Genomic DNA, 25,700 nt, shown 5'->3' on the forward strand with positions numbered 1-25,700 from the left:
GACAAAACTTAAACCTGGAGATAGTGCTTCCAGGCTATATGACTCGAATCTAGGGCCCTCTCTCCATCGGGCTTTTTCTCCAGGGTGGAGAAGAAGGATACATTCACCTGCTAGTCCTGGTCCCCTTTTAACTTTTTCTCCATGGCAGCCACGCCTGTATATTACAGAAGAATCCAGATATTTTCCAGAAGTGTAATGCCCGCTGGCTGCAAAACCCACAGTCCCACCCCCCACGACGTGTGATAAGATCCCAGGCACCAGACCTGGCCTGAAAAGGGCTGGACAAGGGACCCAAACGAAGCGACAGAACCCAGGTTTCAAAAATCCCCTAGAAGTACTAAAAAGATAATGGCATAGTAGTATTTTGTGCCCCAGGGGCATGGATTCGATGGTTTCTCAACCGCCTCCAAATAGCACACATGCAGACAGTGCTCTCGGATTCATGGTTTCTCAGTCACAGATGTTTAGATGGGTTGCCGAGTTCCATATTTAAAGCCCCAAGAGGGTGGTGGGTCGCGCTTCTGCATCTATGGAGTATAACTTCAAGCCGGACCCAATCTCCAGGTTGCCCATCTCAGCTGTCCTCTTATAGACGGGGACACTGAGACCTAGAAACTCCCCAAAAGTAACACCAGCCTGCTAAACAAAGGTGGCGCGATCTGATCAAAGAACACAAGCCTCAGCGACCAGTAAGTTGTCCCAACGCCCCTGGAGTACAAAACACTAATTTCACTAACTAAAAGCATAGAGTGGAGGCAACCCTTCGGTCTGCTTGTGGTTCCTCCACAGGACAGTGATCCCAGATTCTCCGGAAGAAAAGGGCGGTTTCGATTTCTCCAAGGCTTCGCGGGGGCCGGGTGCTCCCGGTTAGGCTAAGGTAGGAGCGGCCTGAAGACGCGCGTTTAGAAGGCGCGGGTGAAGGCGGGCAACAAGGGCAGAGCCCTTCTCCCGAGCCTTGGGCGAAGGTACCTCCTGCAAAAGATACACTCTGCTTCCCACGCATTCCAAAAACATCCCAGTCCCTAGGCCCTCGAGTAATTTTGCTCCAGGAAAAGCATCCGCCATTGTATTAGTAAAGCGTTTACTAAATTACCGAATCAAACCGAACTGGCTTAGGTTCTCAATAGCGTGGAAATCCACTGAAAATAAATGAAGAGGGCAAACTACAGGGGCTCCGCAGGTTCGGGTCCGCGCGGCCCAGGCGAAAGAGAGGTGGGCAGGCATCGGCGCGGGATGAGAAACCAACCTGATACTTATCGTGTGCCGAGTTCCCTCCTTGTATCCTGACTAAGCACAGCGAATAACCCTGTCCTTGTTCTAACCCCAGGTCTTGAAGAAATACTGTCCCAGCTGAGCCCCGCGTTTACAAGATGAAGAGGCGCCCCAGATGCGCTGAAAGAAAGGCCAAAGCTCGTGCCTCCTTCCACTGCCTGCGGTAGAACCTGGTCCCGCATAGCTTGGAATCGGATAAGTCAAGTTCTCTTCCATCCCCAGAACCTGCGTGGCCGCCGCCTGAGCGAAGCCCAGTGAAGATCCACTTCTGTATTACCATACGCGGGAGCTATCCACGGACACGACGCTGTTCCAGAAAGCCATTTAGTTACTGGAGGTGCATGTGCTCATTCTAGTTCTCTACGATACTTCATGTGCACCTAAGTGTGTGCCAACACCGTATTATAAGGGCTGGAGGTGCTCCTGGACATTTTAGCGCGGCGGAGGCAGCACAGCACAGGCGCTCACCCCCGCGCTGGTCCCACTCCGAATCCAGAGTCCAGACGTCTGAAAAGCGCTACGCTTGGTGACAATTTGGCGTTTCTTTAATTAACAAGACTCTCCCCGAGGCAGAGCCAGACACTGCGCCGGTCTCCTGGTTCCACTCCGGTGGGGACTAGCAGTCCCGGAATCTCTCGGACTCTAAGGGGCCCCAGACGCCCTCCCGGCTCTTGCGAACAGTCAGGCTCCTAGCTCTGCCTGGCTTTGGAGGATGTCGGGGGCCAGTGCCTGCGTGCACTCCCACTCCCCGGCCTCCTCCCCAGCGGCCGCTTCCGCTATCCTCACGGCCCTTGGGAAGCAGCTGGGTAAGAGCTGCGGTCAAAAGGGGTAGGAGAGGGGGGTGTCCTAGAGCGGAGAGCCCCTGGCGCCACTGCCCCGCGCGTAGGGGGCGCTCCCCGGCCTACTTACCCTGATTGCGAATAGCGGGCTGGCTCTCGAGGCAGCTGGGCAGGTAGGGCGCGTTAGGAAACATCCTGGCCTGTCCGGATGACGCCTGGCTGGGCGGAGGAGGACCGAAGGGCCCGTAGCGACAGGCTCCGGCTGTGCCAGTGAATTGGCCGGAAAAGTGGACAGTGAAGGCGCTCAGGCACTGCTCCTCGTGCGGCTCCGCGCCGCCCCAGCTCGGCTCCTGTTTGATGAAGGAGTGAGGCGGCGGCGGCGGGGGTGGCGGCGGAGCCGGTGGTGGCGCGGGGCCGCCCAACGACCCGTAAGCCGAAGCGCCCGGGGGCGCAAAGTCCAGCACCGGCGCCCACTGCGCCGCGCCGCTCACAGGCAGGGCACAGCCGCCGCCGCCACCCAGGGAGGGGACGGCGGGCAGCAGCGCGTTCAGGTCCCGCACGTCGGAGCCCATTTGCTGCGGCTCAGACCCGGACGCCCCGCGGCTCCTCCGGCCCTGGAGACGTTCAGCGCTGGCCTCGGCGGCGCCTAACTTGACCCAGATGCCGCCCGGGTCCCGGACTCCCTGCTGCTCTGGCTGCTGTAGGCACCCAGGCCCGGAGCGGAGCGTGTGCTGAGACGCCGGCTCCGGGACACACGTGGAAGCCGGGTCCTGCAGCAAGAGGAGGTCCAGGATCGCGGCGAGGAGACGGCGGGGCCCGGGCGCCTGGGCTGCCGTCCCGGCTGTGGGTGGGTGGGTGGGTGAATGAGTAGGTGGGAGGGAGGGCGGGAAGTGGGGGAGCGGACAGGCGGTCGGGTTGCGGAGAGCCCCCGGGTGTGGGCCCTGCCTTGAACTCCTTACCCCAGCTGCCTGGCTGCCCTCAGCTTCCCAAAGCTCAAATAAGAGGGGCCGGCGGCGCGGGGAGGAGGAGGAGCCAGGAGGCTCGGCCGCTCCATTCACTCAGCAGCCCAAGCCCGGCCAGGCAGCGCGCGCTGCTCCTTGGGGGCGCCCTCGCAGCTGGGGTGGGGGCGGGTCCGAGGGAGCGTCCCTCTCGGAGACACCCTCCTCTTCAACCCAACACGCGCTCTCAGCTGGCCGGTGTGGCACAACCCTCCCCCCACCTCCCCTTCTTGGCCTTCGCCAGTGTGGGAGCCTGGTCTCACTGGAGAGTCCGTTCAGGTAAGCAGTGAGTCAGGGCAGGGTCGCATGCGGTGGGAGTAGAGATGGGGTTGTTAATCTAAGAGAGTGGTTTGGAGGGAGGGGCAGGTAGGTTCCAAGAGGGCGGGAACTTCAGGAAAGCGCAGAAAGAACTCAGTCAAGCTTCAAAGAAGCGTATACCCTTGCTTTGCACCCTTGAGTCTGGCTCTTGCTTCTAGAACTGTCGGGTAGGGGAGTGGCCATGATCTTGGGGTCACTGGGGAAAGAGGTGGCCCTTTGTGGGTTCCAGAGGTCGGGACTGAAGGCGAACGTCCCTCAGTTGGGTGGCCGGGAGTTGCACCAGTTATAAGCCGGGCGTGTTTCGATCGGCTAGTAGTTGTTTACTTGGTGAGGTTTGCGCCAGGCGGAAGGCGGTTGCCGCCTACCTAAAATTGGAGTCAGCAGCACTTAGTTTCCCTTTCCAGTGAGGAATATCTAATTCTTCTACGGTTAAGCCGGGAAAACAGCGGCTAGTTTAGGAGGGAAGAAAACCCTTGGGCAAACGCCCAAAGCCTGCGTATATTCCGGCCGGAGCATCCTGGCGCCCAGTTTGGGGAGGAGGGGTGAAGGGGAGGGTTTGGATACGAAGCCCGGCAGGGAGCGGGTAACTCCTGGAGCCACTCCGCCGAGCACTGCCTGTGGCCCTGGTCGAGGATACCATTCTGGTTGCTCAGTGATTGAGCAGGAGGCGGAAGCCAGTTAAGGGGACCAAGGAGCGGAGTAGGGAGAACTTCCATCGGCCCACGGGCGCGAGTTAGTTTTCGAATCTTTGGGAGCTCGAAGAGCTTCGCTAAATCTGACTCCCTTCATCTAGTCTCTGTTTGGCAGCCCCCGAGCCCCAGAGCAGGTGTTTGGGGCGGGTAGGGGGTGTTGTTTTTGTTTGGTTTTTGGATCTTCTAAAGGAGTCAGTATCTATTGGGAAACAACCCCTAGGCAAGGAGAAGAACCGGGGGCCGGAGGGGAGCGTGTTTCAGAGGTGCGTATAAAATCCCAGGGGCGCCAGGAGGCAGCAGCGACGGCGCAGCGTGGGACTGCCAGGCGCGAAGGGAGGGAAGCAACCGGTTGCAGTCCGGCCTCCTGTACCTGGCTGGCCCGGGCTGGGGCTGCAAGCTTTCCAGCCAAACTTATGTGAAGCAAAGTAGTTGCAGTTTGACAAAGAATGGCGTTTCAATAAATGACATAGTAATTTTTTACGCTTTGGTTTTTAGCTTGCATTGCATAAACGTTGTCACCATTAAATTCTGGCTGCGGACCCGAGATGTGTGCGGGCCCAGGACTTACTCGAAGGGCGCACTTCTTGGGAATGCGCATCCCGTAGGCGCAGGAGACCCTGAGGGTAAAGATGCGGGACTTGAGCCCTCCGCTTGCCTCCCAGGCCACCTTTGCTGCTTGACGTTGCTTCGTCTCCACTCAGAAGCTTTTAAAATTATTATTAAGAAAACAAAGATTCTACAAGACACTGCCCCCACGCTCTCTGCTCAGTCCTCTCCCACACGATCTATCCCTAAACCTTTCGCGGGGCTCGCGCGTTTGGTTTTTTGAGTGGAGAAAGGACTCTCGAGACAAAATTCACTGCCGGTTGCCCTAAGAACCACCCAGATCCCTGTATCTCCCTTCCTTCTCCCCGCCTATTATTTCTACTTGGAAGTCGTTTTTCTTAACTAGGACTCAACTATGAGGGGCGAGGAGCCCTTTATGAAAAGCCGGGGACTTTCATTTCCAAACGAAAAGATTGAGATTGTTTCTTCTTTTACCATCCTTGGCACTTTTAGCGGGGGGGAGAGGAGGTTATCTGAAGGGAGGCTGGCTTGAATGTGAGTCTTTGTGTTTGTGAAACCCAGGTAAGGCAAAGACACGTAAATCTCTGCCAACATTTTTTTAAAATAAGTTTTTGCCCCGGGGTGAGGGAAGTAGGGGTGGATAGGAGGAAAGGAGAGCCAAGCAAATGTAGAACTCCTCTCTCCTCTGCCATTTATTTTCTCAGAATCGTTGTGGGGGCGGGGAGGGGAAGAGCACCGGTGCGAACCCCGGGGTGCTCCCTCGCCCGACTTGGACTTCTCCGACTGAAGAGGTGGGAGGAGTTCCCTGCAGCCTGCGGGGCCAAGAAGAAAGTGCTAAGCTCAGGAGCCGCAGTCGGAGGACCCCAGGGACCCGACAGGAAGTCTCCGTACGACCCCAACGGATCCACATGCCCGGAAGCCCAGGCGACACTAAGCCAGCGCTGGGGAACTGACGTACTCCTGCAGTCGCAGGGCGCTCCATGCCTCTCTCTCCTCTTCTTTGTTGTGGGTAACGTTCTCTGCGGGAGACCTGAGGTTATCCAAGGGGGACGTGCCAGCTACACTGGCCTTGGCGCCCTGAGCTAAGCACCAGGACTCACAGGCTAGCACGATGGCAGGTAGCACCTTCACCCTCCGCGGACGATAGGCGCTCTCCTGTACCTCCTTTAGCTCGCGAGGCCCGCCCTTCGCGAGGTCCCAGGGAAAAGCAGGCTGTGGAAAACTGGGCGCCACCTTCTTTCACCCACCTTCTTACCCCTGTCAGCGCCGAGATCTGTAGCAGAGGTTCCTGGTCTGAACCACCGATTGGCAAAGAAAGCTGCAGATTAAACTTCTCGTTTTACAGAGAAGGAAACTGAGGCCCAGACAGCTGAAGGAGAGGCAGTCTATGGAGCGCAGCGGTAAAGAGCAAGGGGTTGGTGGCCCCAGAATGGAACCTCAGCTCTGCCAGGTAACCAACAGCTGTGTGACCCTAGACGATTTCCGCAGTCTCTCTGAGCCTCAGTTTCCTTACTGGTCAAACGGGATAATGGGATACTAGCGCCCACCTCATAGAGTTGTTCTGAGGATTAGATAGGAGAGTAGTGTGGGCCTTTGACTCAATCAACTTTACAGTTTTTGTTACTACTACTGTTTAAGGACAGGAAACAAGTTAGTGGCAACGCCGAGCTGAAACCCGGGTCTCTCAACGTCCAGTTGGAGGTTTTACCCACCACCCCTCTACCTCTTCAGAGCTAATGGGATGCAGAGGCGAGGACAGCCCCTGGAAAACCATGTGGCGTTGATACACTGGCAAAGCGCAGGCATCCCGGCCTTGAAGGTGCATAATTATTGCAATATGAAAAAATCGAGGCTGGGTGGGAGCAGGGCAGTGAGGATTTCTCAACCCGTACCTTCACCCCGGTGCTGTCCACTGCATCTGACAGAGCGCGGAGCTGGGCTGCTACAGCCGCAACCCCAGGGACCAGTGCGCACGCCTGGGCCGCCCTCCGGGAGTCACCCAGCGGGCGCGGACAACTGAATACACACCCCAAAGCGCTGCGGTCGGTCAAGGGCGGGGACAGCCACACTGCGCGCGGGGCCCGCAGGCCGTAATAAAGAGTGGCTCGACCTCGCTGCCGCCTGTCGCGGGAGAGGAACAGGCTTTCGACTAGCGCCTCTCCCCGAGGCCCGCGCCCCGAGCCCCACGCGCAAGACAGCCCAACAGCTGTTCCTCCCCTCCCCGCCGACTCCAACTCTTCGGAATCTGCCCACTCGGGGCTGCAGGGCAAGTGTTTAGGATGGTTCCCAGCCCCGCGCTGGCGGTAAAAATTTCAACGTCATTCCTTCAATTAAAAAAAAAGGGGGGGGCAAGGGAGGGGCTTTGTGATAACTACTCCCAGCTTCTTCTGATCATTTCAAAATTAACTCGATATTTTTTTAATCAGTCCCCACTTTCTGTCCTAACTCTCCTCGCTGACCCTATCTGGGGGCCCGGAACCGTTAGGTACTGCCGAGTGCGGTGCAAAATTTCCCCCTCTTCCCCAGTTCGCAGTGCCTGGAGCCGCTGGGGTTACTCGTCTGTTCTGATGCCACCGCGAGATGGTCCCCGAGCTCCCCGAGAGTCCTCAGTGAAAGGATTCTGCGGCACTGCCTCTATTATTATACCGTAAATCTTTTTAAATTCTGGAACTAATTATATAGAGGATATGTCTCAATTTGTTCTGCATTAATGCCACAGTGGGGATGGAGGCCAGGCCGTGGCCAGAGCAGATACGTAGGCCCATGAAATTGATGAACTGAGAGTTGCTTCCAGTCCTGAGCGCACCATCTGGAATTCCAGTCTGAGGTTACAATTAGAACTCCTGACCCCAGATTCAACTTTGCAAACAACAGGGGAAAAAAATGGGGAAAAGAAAAACCATGAGAGAGGGAAAAAAAATTATTCTGCACCTGTAAAAAAAAAAAAAAAAAAAGTCACACAATCTTAAAATCTGTCCGTCTTAGACAATTCTTTCCAAGTATTTCTTTTGTGTTTTTTAACCTATAAAAGATAATGGAATGTTTTATAGACTGGATTTTATCTCATCCCCTTTCCCTCTCCCAACTGCCCTCAGTTTAATAGTTGTCAGTTTTACCTCAGTGTTGAATTTAATTATATAGGAACAAAATATTCCTCAGTAAATTAGCTTGCTAAATATTCTGTCACATTTACTTCCCCTTTGAGAAATGGCTTAATTATAGAAATCTACCTGCATCTAGGAACTTTTTTTCCCCTTTTCTTTTTTGACCGCCATTCCAGCTTAATCGTAAGCAGAGATTTTATTTGTGCAGTAATTTTATTTGTGTTCTAAATTAGTTTAGCCAATTTCTTCCTTCTTTCTTTAGTAACACCCTGCTTTATTTTCCTCTCACTTTGACCCCCTGAAGAAAACGAAGGACCAGGCAGTACTGGAGAATCTGTTAAATTTATTAGCATAAATGCTTAGACAAAACGAGATATAAATCATTCAGATGTATTAAGCCATAAAGTATCCCAATGAAGTCAGTCCCTTGCCAGGGTCCTGGTGTATAAATGTTCATATAAAACAAGGTATCAGTATTATCTTTCAAACTGAATATATGTTGTAAAAATATCCAAGGTTGAGTTAGGAATATGGGGGGAGGGTGCAGCAGGGCAGGAAGGGGATATTCTTTAGACCAGTTTGTTAACATAGTCGTGGCTCAGAAAGTATGGTGGAAAGGAAAAATTTCAACCGTTTACATTTGGAGTCTTCTTAGATAATATGTTTTTAAATAACGGTATGCAGGATATATTTGAGAGCAAAGGAATAAGAGAAAAAAAAGATGACTAGAGGGGGAAAGGCATTGCTTTCTGTAGAATGCATTTGTCCCCCAAAGGTCAGTTTAGCTTCACAAAAATCCACCCAGAGGAGGCACTGGCTCTTCACACAGATAACGGATTATCCAGTAGAGAAGAGCTACCTGGGCCTTCCTCTGGCAATTGGGATATGCAGCCGCTGGTCAGCAGAAGGATGTGTATTCATTAGCGGTGGAAGACGAGGAAAGCGCCCAGGAGTGAGGAAGAGGAATGGACAGAATTCCTGGCAGAGGCTTACCAAGACAAAAATCAGACACAATGTTTAAGCAGCAATTGCTCGTGAAGTTCATAACCATGGCTCTCCGTAAATCTTGGCAAATTGGGACATTCTTTGCCTTTTGGAAATGATTGTTTTCAAGACTTTTTTTAAAAAATCAAGTTGTCCACCAGAAAAATGGAATAGCTCACCTTCCCCATCTTTTTTTTAAAGCAGGGATATCCTCATCCTTTCTGTGCCATTCATTCATTCATTCATTGACTCACCGTGCAACAAAGATTGTTGGGCATTGTAGCAGCAAGTAGGAGCACAAGGTAATGACAGGCTCACCCTGCTCTCACAGTTTATATTCCAGTAGGTATGACAGATACATTACAAGGAAACAATGAGATATTTTCATATAGTAGTAATTGCTATAAAAGAACAAGGAGATCTGTAAGACTAGAGAATGACTAAAGATGAGATGGGAATGAGGAGCAACACATAGCCCTCACTTCCTTTTGCTTTCTGCCCACACTACCACATTTTAGTGTGTTTAGGAAGTATTCCACCTTACAGTCCAGATGCAGGAAGGGTTTGGAGGATTTGGAATGGTTGGTCTGGATAAATCTCTGCCTACAAAACTGGACTTTATGAAATCGGCAGGGCAGCTGTTTATATAGCTGGCTTAAAATCATCACCACTAGCTGAGTGACTCTGAAAGCTATTTAACCCCTGAGAAATTCAGTTTTCTTCTCTTCAAGATAAAAAATAACAGCAAGTTATGAGGACTACATAAGGTAAGGCATGTAAATTTCTTAGCCTTTAGGAAGCACTCAATACATGTTGGCTATTATCTATATAGACATAAATTCTATGCTTTGCTTCCAATTAATTGATAAGTTATAGGCTTAGTATTGATATTGGTGTGAATTCAGAAAAGGTGGAAGTCTTTGTTCTTGTTGGATCAGGGTGAAGAGCAGGAAGAGAAACCTTTGCTGAATCTGACCTTAAACAAGGTTGTTGCCATCTAGAAGGAAATTTAAATGATTTTGCCCTACACCAGGACCCTAAAACAGGAAATATGTGGCTTTTGCCTCAAAATCAAGCTTAGGTTCCTTCTTTTAGTACAGAAGTCTATAGGTTAACAACCTGAAAATCTTAGAATTGCATTGAAAATCTTAGAATTGCATTGTTCCTTAGAGCCACATTTCAGGTTTGCAGCCTTGTCCAGGATAAAGAATTCTGGGGTAGGTATAAAAACACCTGAACTCAAATCCTATCTCTATCAGTTACTGTGATCTTAGGGAAATAGCTTCAGCTCTCAGTTTTTCAGTAGCTTTATGTGTAAAATGGAGATTATATAAAATGAAATAAAGCATCCATAGGTGATTTGAAAACTCTGAAGTGTCAGACGGTGCAGAAGACCATCATAACATTGTTACATGTGAACATGTGGGAAGGAATATGTCTATTCAGAACACTGGGGCACATTGCTTGCTCTCATGGTTCTTCATTTTTAAGTGAGTATAGTACCTTACATGCAGGGATGTTGTGATGAGTAAGTGAGATCATATATATAAACTTTCAAAATAATGCATAGCATAGAATGTGTGCTATGTAAGCATCACTGCTACGGTTATTGTTACTGTTCTCTGGCCATCTTGTTGGGCCAAGTGTTGAACCTTATAATTTTCACATAGAGAGCTTCTTACTGTAGAAGTTTATAATAGTATAGAGAGCAGGGCTTTGGGATCAGATGACTGGGGTTTAAAGCCTCCTTGCTAGTTATTTTCTGTATGGCTTTGGGTGGCTTCCTTATTTTCTCTGAGCTTTAATTTTCATAACCTTAAAACAGGGCTAATGATACCATCACCTCACAGAGTTGTTTTGAGAACAAATTAAAACACCATATGTAAATTGCTTTCATGGTGCCTGGCATGTAGTAAGAAATCAATAACTGGTAGTTATTAAACCTACAATTCTTCTAATCAGACAATATTAGCTATGACTTAAAACAGGTGAGCCTGCAAGAGCTTGAATTACAGCATGATTCTGAACAAACACAGAAAGTAATTTCCATCTTCTTTTAAACTCACCTATGCTACACTGAAATCTCACTCTTTCACATATGAAAGACTTTGCAACCAAGGCACTGACAAGGATTTCCTTTTTGACTATGAACGCTTTAGGTTAAAATTCTGAATCTCATTTATTTTTAATGGGTTTCTTTGCAAAATACCCAGCGTATGTCAAGGACATTGGTAATCCCATGTTTTTCAAAATAAGCAGGAAATTGATTTCAGCCAATGGGGAGAAAAAGTAGTTTGATCCTCTTCCTGGAGTTACCACATAGCATTTATTAATAGCTCTGTAAACGGTCTGGAACACAGTATCAGCTTGCTGTTCAAAATATGACAAAAGTTTATGCGAAGTTGCTTAGGAAAAACAAGATCTAGTCATTAGAAATCTGACACTGGTCAATAGTACATTTATTCCAAGTCTCCATAAATCGCAAACAAATGAAATTTCTATTGTGATCACTGTTCCAGATCTAAAAGACCCACCCCCCTTACTTTGGTAGAAATTAAATACATTTTAGAAAGCCCAATATTTTTTCCTCTACAAATAGAGGCTAATTACAAAATTTCCCAAGAAATAATAAATATTAAACTATAATCAACAGATGTGACACAAGATGAATAAGAAGCACATAACTTAGCTTTCATTCCTTATGTAGGGCGCATGTTTATCTTTAATTATCCCCAACCTGGGAATGGCATAAATGTTATCTGTGTTATTTATTATTTGTATCTAGAGTGACATCACATTTTGATTTTGCCCAGGACAGTCTCAGCTTAAGCTGTTGACCCAGCTTAATTATTAATTACTCTCCTTTTACTCCCAAAGTATTCTACTTTTGATGGTAAATAAGGACTTCACTTGCTTAAAATTTTATTTTATTAAAAAAATGATAGATTTAAGAAAGCCATTGGAACAAGGGTAAAAGATGGGCTAAATGGGGCTAATGAGAAGAAAAAAATGAATTAATATTAGAATCAAAGGATGCAGATAGTTACTGTAATTGAGCATAATGCAATTCTGAACTTCCTGACAGCCAAGTAAGAAAGGGGAAAATAGCACTAGTTACGTATCTTTCACGATGCAATAAAGGGAAGAAACCTAGTTTTTCAGAAGAGATGAATTTTTTCTAGTACTAAACTCAAAGAGGAACTTATCATACTAGCCTTTCTATAAGAGTTATCAGGCAACGGTTAGTGACTTCAACAATAATGTTTCAAAAGATGCAACGACATTCTCTGGTAGTTTATTTCAACCCAATGTCCACAGCATTGAAATTATGGTTCTGTAAACTGTAAGAGGAGAGAGGCAATAATATAGTCCCTTTTTGTAGTTTTCTGGAGGATCTGACCTGATTCAAATCAACCTGATTTGTTAACTTTTAGAATGTGCCTACTGGGTTTTGTTTTGTTTTGTTTTGTTTTTTTATTTTATTTTTTTTGAGGCAGAATCTTGCTCTGTTGCCCAGGTTGGAGTGCAGTGGCCCGATCTCGGCTCACTACAACCTCCGCCACCCGAGTTCAAGCGATTCTCTTGCCTCAGCCTCCCAAGTAGCGGGGATTACAGGCACCCACCACCCCGCCTGGCTAATTTTTGTATTTTTAGTAGAGACGGGGTTTCACCATGTTGGTCAGGCTGGTCTTAAACTCCTGACTTCAGGTGATCCACCCGCCTTGGCCTCCCAAAGTTTGGGATTACAGCCGTGAGCCACCACGCCCGACCCCGTAATTTTTTAAAAGCATCTTTTATTCGTTAATCATCAGTTAACTTGAACCCGAATCCAAACGCTGCGAAAGACCTGACCATCGTTCTCCAGAATCTGCGAACGATTTGGTGAGAGCTCTAGGGCAGTGGTTGTTCTCAACTGAGATGATTTGCAACCCAGCAGACGTCTGGCAATGTCTAGAGATATTTTTTGTCACGACTTGCAGTAAGACAGGATCACTAGATGCATAGTCCTGGTATCTAGTGAGTAGAGGCCAGGGATGCTGTTAAACATTCTGTAATGCACAGGGCAGACCCCCCAGAACAAAGAATTATCCAGCCTAAAATGTCAATAGTGCCGAGACTGAGAAACTGTGCCCCAGGGTACTGTTAGAAGAAGGGATGGAGGGCCAGGCGCGACGGCTCACGCCTGTAATCGCAGCACTTTGGGAGGTCAGGCGGGCGGATCACGAGGTCAGGAGATCAAGACCATCCTGATTAACACGGTGAAACCCCGTCTCTACTAAAAAATACAAAAAATTAGCCGGGAGTGGTGGCGGGCGCCTGTAGTCCTAGCTGCTTGGGAGGCTGAGGCAGGAGAATGGCGTGAACCCATTCTGCGGAGCTTGCAGTGAGCTGAGATCGCGCCACTGCACTCCAGCCTGGCCAACAGAGTGAGGATCTGTCTCTAAATAAATAAATAAATAAAAGAAGGGATGGAGACATAGTTTTTAGCTGGAGTCAAAAGAAAAAATCCTCATGGGGAAGGGGAGCTTGGGCTAGATTCCTCCATCCCACCCGGTGGAGCTGGAGGATGTCTCTCCCCAAGCTCAGCAAGTGTCAGGAAAAAAATACAAGAAGAGGCAAATCATGTGGAAATGCAGTCCACAAAGGGAATTTTGGATAAACTCATTTAACCAGAAAGGAGGAAGAATCCATGTAGAGCAATAAGAAAGAAAGCCAGATAGCACAGCACATGCAAATTTAGGGCAAAGAGTTTCTGTTTTGATGTTATGCTCCAAGATCACTAAATATTGCTGGTATTTTTTAAAGCCACACAAATCAAGGGCAGCATAAACTTTTATGTTCCCAGAGATCATCTTTGGAATACTGGCTTATAGTGTATATGTGGATATGCACATATTTTGCTTCCTCTCCTCCACATCGTTTTTTACCACTTACATAATAGGGATTCCTTGGAACTCAGTTTTATATCACATTAAATTTAAAAATGGGTGCCTACTCAAAAAGACAACCTATCAAGGCACAGAAAATTCTGAACCACTGCTGTAATGAATACATCATTGGAATCTCCATTAAGAAATATTATTCTGACCTAGTTCTCTGTGTCATGCTGCAGATTGTCCTTCTCTTGACTCATGGAATGCTTTGTGAGAAAGAACTACAAAGCCGGGTCCCTCGATATTAGCCATCTCACCCTTCAAAGTTCAGCCAGGAGTGGGACAAAACCCTCGTCACCATGTTGACATGTTTACTTCTGGCGCAGGAAAATACTGCTGTTGCCCAATTTGGCTTCCCAGTCCATTCACTTGCCTGGAGACATATATTTTATGCTTTCCTTTGATGATTTACAAATAAATTAACTTGATTCACTAAGGTCTGCCAGCATATATGCGTTACTGGAGAAATCTGAGATGTTGAAAAAGTATTTTAATTTATTGTATCCCAATACTTTCTTAAGAAAGTTTCTTAAGAACCAAATAAATATCATCAGCTAGTTTATATACCTGACATATTTATTACGGTATTCCCGCTGAGCACTTCCCATTGTCATGTGTTCTCACACATTGTTTTCACAAATTGTGTTTTGAAAGAAGTCAAGGGAAATTCAGGCCAGAGAAGCAAGATGTTATCTTTTGGAAAGGATGAGCCCACTCTAATGGAAGAGGATAATCCATTCAGAGGTTTGTGAAGCCAATATCCCCCAGTGGGTGTGATAAATCCACAGCGTCTGAATCCAGAATTTTGCACTGGGACCTTGAAGTTGCATGAACAATTTAGTCATGTTCCAAATAAACACAGTGTATCATTATTATTATTGGATAAACATGAACATCTGTTAGGTCAAGTTTGCCCTATTTCCTTAAAGGCAACTGGAGTCCCTGAACACAGTTCTCATATGTCTATCACAAATGGATCTGAGATGGGTGTATAAGGCCAAAGCGGCTCCTTGACCATCTCTGTGTTTGGAAACCAGATTTTAAAAAGAAAAAAAAAGTCACCTGCTCATCTGAGGTGGGTCACATGCCTAGAGAGCACCATAGAGACTGCAGTTCCCTTCTGAATCCCATCAACAGAGCTACTGTCAAAAGATGAAAATATTTGAATCAGCCGGCCTTCTTCATTTTTAAAGCAACGTTGTACATATTTTAAGCAATTATTTGGGGCGAGAGGAATCTAATTGACATCATTCTCTTGTCCTAACTCAGCCTGGCACCTTTCCAGCTGTCACTCAGTGGGCACAGGATATGGAGGATGATTTCTCACCAGGCTGAATCAGCAGGTTGCAGCAGGTTACAACTGCAAGGGACTTTACAAAGCTTCTAATCCTACCCCTCATTTTTCAGATAAGACATTATTGATACGATCTGCCCAAGATCATGCACTTAGTTAGTGGCAGAGCTTTACCCAAGGCCAGGAAATAAAATCTGTCTTTCTGGAACAGCATTCATTGGTTTGCACTTACCGAGTACCTTTTACAGGCCCAGTAAGTAAAACAGGATGCACAAACCTGGCTGTCAACTTGCTTACAGTCTGGCTGTGCTTCAGGACTTGGTCATCATTGAAGCAGGATGTGCAAGTACTTGTAAGAAGTATCCTTGTGGCCAGGTGCAGTGGCTCACACCTGTAATCCCAGCACTTTAGGAGGCCAAGGTGGGCAGATCACGAGGTCAGGAGTTCGAGACCAGCCTTGCCAACATGGTGAAACCTGTCTCTACTAAAAATACAAAAATTAGCCGGGCGTGGTGGTGGGCACCTGTAATCCCAGCTACTTGTGAGGCTGAGGCAGGAGAATCGCTTGAAACTGGAAGGTGGAAGTTGCAGTGAGCTGAGATCGGGCCACTGCACTCCAGCCTGAGCAACAAGAACGAAACTCTGTCTCAAAAAAAAGAGAAGTATCCTTGTAACAACCCTCACTTTTACCAGATCCAAGAATTCTCTCCAGTACCTCTCTATGTTATTCAGGGATACTGAAGACAATTTCATTAAGTTTTACAGAGAGGCCCCTGGTGAGTATGTAAATAATTATCTCATCACTATATTGTGAAAATTAGGAAAGCATCCTCATACTTCAGAGGAGGACCTGACATATAAAGATACCTAAAGTACTGACAGCATCTTTTTGTCTGAATTAAGTCAATGATGCCTCATACAGGTTTAGCAACAAGGATACCCGAAGGGGGAGCTCTCTGGTTTGGAACTGAATTGAAGGGACTGGTTGATCAAACCGCAAAGCTCATGTCTTTTAGAGCTGCATTTAGTAGCACAGTCAAAGGAAGATAACCAGAGGGCCACACAGAAATTGTTAATCTTCTTTGCCCTGTATTATTTGCCTATTTGATGCTGATGAAATCCTTACCGCATTGGGGTGGGGGTGAGTGCGAGGGGGAGTGAGTATTATGCAATGTGCAAACATGCAGACATTTACCAAAGATCAAGTTCCAAGATGTAAAAATCAAACAAAAATCTCTCCTAACAACAACAAAAAAACTCCTAATTTGACTCCCAAAAGACCTGAAAAGCATTTCAAACGTGTCCAGTAAGGCATTAAAAATAATTATCCCAAAGAGGAATCACTCCCTTGGTTGTTTCGATGTCTTTTTGTCTACAAACAAATTTTCTAAACCACTGCCTTGGCTTCCTTTAAAAGGTCTCTAGAACAAAAGTACTTTGGGTGACCCCAGGGTTACTGAGCAACAGTAACCAAGGATGTGGATGAGGCTGAAAAAGATAAAAACAGATGATGCCCTTTTTGATGTCAACTCTGAAATATTATATAATTAAAACAGAATAAAATGCAGAAGTTTAGAAACAAAGAAATAATCCTATCAAGAAAATTAGCAAGCTCATTTAAGAGAACGTTAAGATTTTTTTTAAAGCATCCTATAAAATCACTCTTATGCTGCCCAGATGGCTCTGGGGGGGTGACTTCTTTATGTAATTAAAATTCGCTGTCCTCCCCTTTTCCTCCTCCTTCCCTCCTCCTCCTTCTCTTTTTTCTTCCGTAATAATAGTTATTATTATTAGCCATCAAGAATCGAGCGCCTAGGCTCTCTCGCACATTCCCTCCACTTCTCACAGCAACCATTTCAGTTAGAGTTTGTTTGCCATTTCCTAGATGAGAAAACAGAGGCTGGGAGGTTTGGGTTTCCCATGGTTAGCCATGTAGAATGCGGGGTAGCCAGAGTAGCAGTCTTCCGTTTGGAGGACCGAGCATCAGAATTCCAGAAGGAAGTGAGGTGGAGATAAGGAAACGGGGAACCCCTTTGGCACCAGCACTTGGGATGGCTTATGCTCAGAGTCAAACCTACTGTGCGGTCCAATTATGCCAATGTCCACAGCCCTAAGTACAATTAAATTGCATTGCCACGGAATCTGTTTTCACCGTACTATGTCAACTAAAGTCAGATCCACCTACTTCTTGTTTGTATCAAATTCTAGCATGCCTCCTTCATACAGTAGTTGTGCTGTGTCCCTGAAATTAATTTTTTTTTGTTGTTAAATACAGTGAACAGCAGTGCCAGTGCACTGTGGGGGAGTCACAAAAAGAATTTGCTATTTCCAGGAATCCCAAGGTGAAGTTTTTTTTCTTCAGTATCATTCTTCCCTCTCCCCGTCTCCAAACTTGAATTTTCATCTGCCAGGGTTTAGTAGAGCAGGGGTGGAATGCATGAGCACACCAATATTGTATCTCAATAAAGCAAGAGACAGCTCTACTGAACCATCCGCTTGGATTTTTAACATGGTAGCTCTCAGAAGATCTCAGAGCTAGGCTGTTTCTGATGCTCACAGGGAGAAGAAAATGCAGAGGTTTCCGCATTTATAAAACCCAGAGGCTCATACGTAGCACTGAATTAAGGGAGCCAGACTGCGTGTTGCTGAAGTCTTCATCCTTTCTCTCTGTGCTCTTAACATGAATCCTGTCTCTGCCCTTCCCTTTCACAGTGACATCTCATTTACTGAGCTGGGCCTTCTCACTCTCACCTCTCCCTTCTGCACCTTCCATCTCACAAGGAATCCTGAAGGATTGAGCTAACAGAATATTGCAAAGAAAAAAGGAAAATGGCTTCACAGGGGAAAATTGGCACCTTCCACATTGGTTAAAAGACAGAACTCCATCAAGGTTGATTTTCAGGGCTTCTCGTGTAGTTAGACAGAGGGGTTAGATACCCCAGGCAGGGAGTCAGATGCTCAAAGCTGAAACAGTTCTGCCTGTTTGAGAACCTCAGGAAGAGAGCCAGAGATACTCAGTCAGGTATTTGGGATCACATCTCTTCTAAGAAATGTGCCTTGGTTCCAGTTACTCCTTTATCTCTGGCAACAAGCACCAGGGTCATGAACTAAGGACTGTGGGTGGAACTTGTAGCCAGGGCCAGAAGATGCTCCACCCTGCCTGTCAGGGTTTAACCCAAAAAAGCAACAGCAGTGTTCCTTACCCAGGACACCCTTCGAGGGTTAGAGGCAGGCAGCTTGTCACTTGGTCCAGCTTTCTTCTGCACCCTTTCAGGATACATAAATGAAACTTTGGGGCTTCCTTTGGGCCATTTGGCCTGTTTGTGCAGCAGGCAGCCATTGGCTAGCAGCGGCAGGAAGTTACTAATGATAAAGAGTAACGACCCTTTATAGATGCTTTTTAAGTGACTGGCACGGTGTTACATGTTTTCTTAGATTATCTCATTTGATCCTCACAAAACTCCTGGGTGAAAAGTCACTTTTAAATCTTCATTGAATATATGAGACGTGGAGAGCTTGTCATTTGTCCAAAGTCCCACAGCTAAAATACGGCAGAGCTGGCCTTCCGCGGTGGCTCACGCCTGTAATTCCAGCACTTTGGGAGGCCGAGGTGGGCGGATCACGAGGTCAGGAGATTGAAACCATCTTGGCCAACATGGTGAAACCCTGTCTCTACTAAAAATACAAAAAATAGCTGGGTGTGGTGGCGCATGCCTGTGGTCCCAGCTACTTGGGAGGCTGAGGCACGAGAATCGCTTGAACCCAGGAGGCAGAGGTTGCAGTGAGCCAAGATCACGCCACTGCACTCCAGCCTGGCGACAGAGGGAGACTGTGTCTCAAAAAAAAAAAAAAGAAAGAAAAAAAGAAAAGAAAAGAAAATGGCAGAGCTCAGGTTGAAGTGATTCTAAAGCCTTTGATGCTAACTGCTATAGCGTCTTAGAGGACTGAGTAAAACCATTCCCTGTCATCCAGGTACCATTGTTAGTCAAGCTCCTGTGGAAACACATTCAAATGGGGCAATCGAGGAACACTTAATGAACAGTCTGTTTTTTTGTTTGTTTTGTTGGTTGGTTGTTTTTTGAGAGAGAGTCTCACTATGTTGCCCAGGCTGGAGTGTGGTGGTACAACCTCCGCCTCCCAGGTTCAAGTGATTCTCCTGCCTCAGCCTCTCAAGTGGCTGTGACTACAGGTATACACCACCATGCCCAGCTAATTTTTATATTTTCAGTAGAGACAAGGTTTCACCATGGTGGCCAGGCTGTAATGAAGGGTCTATTTTAAAAGGTGTGGGCAGGGTTAAGGGAAACGAGTGAGGGGTAGTAAAGTCCCCTGGCTCTAGACACTGCAGGGAGTCTGTTACCATCCCTGTGGCTGAGAGAGGAGGGAAGAGGAGTGAGTGGTTCTAGAACCCAGACAGAGAGGAACTGGAGAGAGTGGAGAAGCCTACTGTACAGAAAGGCTGAACTTCTGAAAGGAACATTGTTAACTTGAGCTGACTTAGCAGGGAAGGAGTCAAGGAACACAGAGCCTGACCTCATTCTTCTTTCTGCCTCCAGGCTCTGCCACTATTTCCTATTGGCCAAACGCTACTGGAAGTGGAAGGCTAAGAAGCCCGCTGGTGCAATCCATACAGGTCAGCCTCTGGGGCCAGAGTGGGATGAAAAAAGGTGGGGAGGCACTTGAGGGAGCTTTGTATATTTGAAAATAACTTTATTCTAGCCTTTTCTTGACTGATATTTAGCTGTTTATATGATTATACATTGAACATAATTTTTTCTCAGACTTTGGAGACATTGCTCTTTGCTGTTAACTTCTAGCATTGCTTTTGAGAAATCCAAATCCATTATGAGTCTTGAACCAATATGTACAACTAGGGTTTTCTCTCTAGAAGTTGATAGGATATTCTCTTCATGAGTTCACTAAACTGCCCAATTCAGTTCCCAATAATCCTTGTTTAAAAAAAAAGAATCGGGCTGGGCGCGGTGGCTCACGCCTGTAATCCCAGCACTTTGGGAGGCCGAGGAGGGTGGATCACAAGGTCAGGAGATCGAGACACGGTGAAACCCCGTCTCTACTGAAAATACAAAAAAAAATCAGCCGGGTGTGGTGGCAGGTGCCTGTAGTCCCAGCTAATCTGGAGGCTGAGGCAGGAGAATGGTGTGAACCCGGGAGTGGAGGTTGCAGTGAGCCGAGATCGCGCCACTGCACTCCAACCTGGGGGACAGAGCAAGACTCCGTCTCAAAACAAAAAAAAGAATCAATCTATTTAGTAAATGATCCCAACAAATTTTAGAATGGTAATTTACAAGGACAGAAAAAGGTATCACTTATTGATATTTGAAAAAATCACTTTTCTCTTTAAGCAGCATTTAGAACACAACCTAATATAGGTCTTGAATTGTAAATTCTGTTGTAAAAGGCATTCTTTGGGCAAATAATGTTAACAATGGGGAGAAAACAATTCGTGATTGTGGGAGCATCCAGAATTATTTTCTCCTCAGCATCTAAAATGTCGTAGTTATCCTGTCATCACATGAAATTGCTACTGGGGTTCCTGAACACAGGCCCAGGTCAGCACTAAACAACATGTGTCTCTAGAGCAACAGACCCTTCAAAAAGCAGACCTACCAGACATTTCTCTTAGAAAAATAATGTATTTTTTTTGTACTGAGCTTACTATTTTATGTAAATATATTTTATCTGGAAAGAGAATGTGCCCTGTTATAGGAACCCACCATTCAGTATGTCATGGCCCTGACACAGAACAATTGGTGACAGAAACTCTTTTGTGAGTTGTAGGCTCCTGATGGAGCCCGAGTTATTTGGCAGGAGATGATTTCCACGGTCTGTGAACACCGAAGATGAGACTGGCTTGGGGCCACATGCCAAACTGCACAGCCAGTAAGAACTGCTTCCATCGACCCACAGCAGCTCTGACTTTTTTTTTTTAACAATAGAAAAGAAACTACCACAGGGAAGAGAGAGAACAATGGCATTTTGACAAATGGAACAAAGATAGAGTGTGACTGACAATTCAGGTCAGAAGGAAAATTAAAGCACAGGAAGACTGATGTTGGTCGGCCTCCTTGCCAAGAAGCAAAAACTCAGGGGGAGGCATCCAGCCACATGCGAACTGGCTCAACACTGGCCATTTTGTTTGAGCAATTTTATTGGATGTTTTCTACAAAAGAGCACTTTTTCTCGGACTTCAAACATTCTTATATGCAGGATCGACACCACACACTGCCATCATCCCCTGGAGTAGCATCCTTGAGACCTGAGGAGGGGAGAACTGGAGGGAGGTTGTGGGACTCCACTGAGAAATGTGGTCCTTTGTCTCCTTGGAGATCTTTGAGGATGGTTCAGATAAAGTTGCTGCCAGTGGAAGCAGCTAGGCTCAGAAACCTCCAGTTGCCCTTTCTAGACTTGTAATCCTCTGAAAAATGGAAATTAGGAAGCGTTCATTTATGACCTTGAAAAAAATAGCTTACAAAAGTATATTATATCACTAAAACGAGCTGGAAAAAGGGTTTATGTGAAAGTTCATGTGAGAAACACAGCTATTAGCACGCATGCCATTCCCCACCTTGACCTCAGCAGGAATGCGTAAATTGTAACATATGGAATGTAAGCCCTGTCGAGATGTTTCATAAATCTGCCTGGCAATGAGCATCACAAGGCCCTGCATGAGAACAGGCCCCAGAAATGGAGAGACGGTGAGTATTGTGCCTGACAAGTTCTAATTTTAATAAGTCCAGACTCTGACCATTGAAAATTTCCACATAATGTTCTTTAATAATATTGATTATTTCCTGACAAAGGGGCACTTTTTCATGGGACTCAACCCAGGTAATCCATCCATCCATCCATCCATCCATTCAAGATATATCTACTGAAGGCCTACAATATTGCAGGTGGCATGCTGGGCACTGCAGATACAATGGAGGACAGGAGGGATACTGTGTTGCCCCTGTAGGGTTTACTATATGTAGGAAAACAGATATGAAACAAATAATAGAGTTTGAGATCAGACTGGCCAACATGGTGAAACCCTGTCTCTACTAAAAATACAAAACTTAGCTGAGCGTGGTGGACGGGCACCTGTAATCCCAGATACTCGGGAGGCTGAGGCAGGGGAATCACTTGAACCCGGGAGGCAGAGGTTGCAGTGAGCCAAGATTGCACCATTGCACTCTAGCCTGGGCGACAAGAACTAAACTCTGTCTTCCAAAAAATAATGATAATAATTTTATAATTGCAATTTTGATCAATGCTGTAAAGGAAAATAGTAGCTTCTACTGATAGTAGCACTCTGCCAAAGTTTCTACATGCATGATCTCATTTAATTCTCTGCAGTACGTACTACCATTAGCTCCATTTTAGACATGAATAGAGACATGGAGGTTTACATGTATCACCCAAGGTCACGCAGCTCTGGAGTGGTGGAGTTAGAATATAAAGTCAGTCTGAGTCCCCACCCCAAGTTCCTGATACAATACCATTTTTTTTTTATAACCTGGGTGAGGAAGTTGGTGTTGATTTAGATTCGAAGATTAAAGAAAATATCTTTCAGGATGAGATTTTAGGCCAAGCCTCAAGGATAAGTAGGTATTAACCGGGCAAAATAAAGTAGCAGGAGTATTCCAGAATTGGGGAATTGCATGTCAAAGGCCCTGAGGCAGGAAGGTGGGTGGCCGTGGGTGTTCATGGGGAGGCCAGTGTGACAGGATTGGGCGGCGTGTGGGGCAAGGCTGGAGAGGCAGAAAAGAGTCAGAGTAGGTGGGGCCTTGTAAATCATGTTAAGATATCTTGAACTAAATCCTGACCAGAGTGGGAGCTCCTGGAAGACCTGACTTTATCTGGGGCTGAGTGGTGTGGCTCCAGGCAGAACTGCTGCTGCAGCCAAGAAAGGAGACGTGTTCTCCCCATGGGAGACTGAGGCTGTTCCTGGGCTCATTTCTCACCCCTTCTTCCCAGCATCTTCCATATAAGTGAATGGATTCTATATACTTCTCCTTTAACAGGCTTCTGCCCCCTGGGCCAGTTAAAAGACAATGATGTCAAGAAAAGACTGGCAAATGCAGAAGTTCATTCAGCGCTGAGATCTGCTTAATACTAATCTCAGTGGCCGGCTGTGGTGGCTCACACCTGTAATCCCAACACTTTGGGAGGCCAAGGCGGGTGGATCACCTGATGTCAGGAGTTTGAGACCAGCCTGGCTAACATGGTGAAACCTTGTCTCTACTAAAAATATAAAAATCAGACGAGTGTGGTGGCATGTGCTTGTAATCCCAGCTACTTGGGAGGCTGAGGCGACAGAATCACTTGAACTCGGGAGGCAGAAGTTGCAGTGAGCCGAAATCATGCCACTGTACTCCAGCCTGGGTGACAGAGCGAGACTGTGTCTCAAAAAACAATATATATATTAATCTCAGTTACCACCATTAACTTTGGCACTGCCCAAACTATGGGATCCCCATTAAAATTTAGAAAAAGATCCCCTCCAAATTTCCATGTTAAAAGTGGCGGTTTTTTCTTACATTCCTAAGACAGATACCCTATTACTCTGTGTATTTGTTATCAGTTCTTTCCCTTATTCATTCATCAAAGATTTGCACATCTATTATGGCAGACATGAAACATACCAAAGTAAATAAGACTGGGGTCCGTGTGCTCTCAGGGCTAGACAGAGCCTGGTTCCAGGGGAGCACTCTCATCACATGATGCCATTAGCCCCTGGGGTAGGCAGAATAATGCCCCCTGCCAAGAGATCCATGCCATAATCCCAGGAACCCGCGAATATGTTACTTTACATGGTGAAAGGGACTTTGCAGATATGAATATGGCATGGGCTTTGAGATGGGGAGATTATCCTGGGTTACCTGAGTGAGCCCAATGCACTCACAAGAGTTCTTTTATTTATTTTTTGTTTTTTGAGACGGGTCTCACTCTGTCACCCAGGCTGCAGTGCAGTGGCAGCGATCACAGTTCACTGTAGCCATGACCTCCTCAGGCTCAGGTGATCCTCCTACCTCAGCCTCCTGAATAGCTGAAACTATAGGTGCACTACTACAGATTCTCCTGGAAAGCCTTGAGAAGGAGATGCAAAGCTGCCAACACCTCGATTTTAGCTTAATGAGACCCATTTGGGACTCTGGATCTCCATAACTGTAAAATAATAAATTTCTGTTCTTTTAAGCCGTGAAATGTATGGTAATTTGTTGCACCAGCAATAGAAAACAAGTATTCACCTCACTCGAGCCAGGAGGCCGGCCCAAGACAGACCTCCCTCTTAATCCCTCACAGTCTCCCACTGGGCCCAGATGTAGTCTCACAATTGTTCACAGCCCAGCAGTCCAGACACCTACTTCCAATCGATTGGTGACAAAATGACTCACCTGCTATCCTGCGGGGCCTGTACAACAATTTATACTTGATTGTGACCCCTCCAGCGTTGCCAAGTATACACACATTAATGCTTGGAACATTTTTTTTAATAACTCTTACAGATCTGAGTTCCTAAAGTAGCTGCTTACACTGCTGTGTGTCCTTGGGCAAATTACATACATCTCTGTGCTTCCATGTGTTCATCTCTAAAATCAGAATAATAATATTGATCATCTAGCATTACTGTAAGGATTAAATGAATTAGACATGAGAGCATTAAAAATGGCACCTGGTACACAGTAAGCACTCAGAAATTTTAACAATGGTGATGATGATTGTTATTATTATTTCCTACAGCATTTGGCATGAGGCTTAAAAGTCCTTTTTTCTTTTTTCTTTTTTTTTTTCTTTTTTGAGACGGAGTCTCGCTCTGTCACCCAGGCTGGAGTGCAGTGGCGTGATCTCAGCTCACTGCAACCTCTGCCTCCCAGGTTCAAGCAATTCTTCTGCCTCAGCCTCCCTAGAAGCTGGGATTACAGCCACACACCGCAAGCCTGGCTAATTTTTGTAATTTTTTTAGTAGAGACGGGGTTTCACCATGTTGGCCAGGCTGGTCTCAAACTCCTGACCTCAAGTGATCCGCCTGCCTCGGCCTCCCGAAGTGTTGGGATTACAGGCATGAGCCACCATGGTTGGCCAAAAGTCCTTTTTTGATCACTTGGTCTACAATGTGGAAAATGCACTAGAGGGGCAAGTTGACAGGAGCCAACTAGGGGAAGACTGAATTAGGGTGATGATGGCTGAAATGGAAAGAGGTGGATAGACTTGAGAAACACTGCATAAGTAAAAATCAACAAGGCCTGCTGATGAATTGCATCTAGGGGTTGAGGATGTACCAAGGATGACATAGTCAGAAGCCTTATAATGATATTTTATAATGATGTGTTAATACAGTATAAAAGAAATCCTTAGTTCGCTTCTCTGCTTCCCTCCCCTCTCCTACCATCTTTTCCTATTGTGATACCTCTTTTCTTTCTTTCCAGAATAAAGAAACATCAGAAATATTAAAACCAGGACCAAAAGGAGGCCCAGGTATAGGAGCATGAAACATCTGGCAACATGTAGCAAAAACAGGAGACTTTTTTCTTCTAACGGAATTTTGACCTCTTGGTGCCAGTATGTGAAAAAGGCCTTGTAGGCCAGGTGCAGAGGCTCATGCCTGTAATCCCAGCACTTTGGGAGGCCGAGGCTGGCAGATTACGAGGTCAGGAGTTCAAGACCAGCCTGGTCAACATGGTGAAGCCCCGTCTCTACTAAAAATACAAAAATTAGTTGGGCGTGGTGGCGCATGCCTGTAATGCCAGCTACTCG

General features: G+C 46.5%; 2 protein-coding genes across 4 annotated transcripts in view; one reads left to right on the forward strand and one right to left on the reverse strand.

Annotated features, from left to right (window-relative positions):
- Window positions 1-3,272, reverse strand: part of WT1 (WT1 transcription factor) — a 48,481-nt gene extending 45,209 nt beyond the window's left edge. For 2 of the 3 annotated variants that reach the window (XM_019035688.4, XM_019035687.4), the window contains exon 1: window positions 2,182-3,231. In XM_019035688.4, coding sequence (XP_018891233.1) covers window positions 2,182-2,623 — 442 coding nt within the window. In that variant the 5' untranslated portion in view covers window positions 2,624-3,231. Of the gene's footprint in view, window positions 1-2,181 lie in introns of all 3 variants that reach the window. The other variant, XM_055356531.2, reaches the window with a different exon arrangement.
- LOC134756497 (uncharacterized) lies at window positions 2,712-10,145 on the forward strand. The gene is made up of 3 exons (XM_063693700.1): window positions 2,712-2,751; window positions 2,923-3,328; window positions 5,331-10,145. The coding sequence occupies exons 1-3, from the start codon at window positions 2,712-2,714 to the stop codon at window positions 5,710-5,712; spliced, it is 828 nt and encodes a 275-aa protein (XP_063549770.1). The 3' UTR covers window positions 5,713-10,145.
- The last annotated feature ends 15,555 nt before the right edge of the window (window positions 10,146-25,700 follow it).

This window comes from Gorilla gorilla, chromosome 9, assembly GCF_029281585.2.
Source record: "Gorilla gorilla gorilla isolate KB3781 chromosome 9, NHGRI_mGorGor1-v2.1_pri, whole genome shotgun sequence".
NCBI classification, from domain to species: Eukaryota; Metazoa; Chordata; class Mammalia; order Primates; family Hominidae; genus Gorilla; species Gorilla gorilla.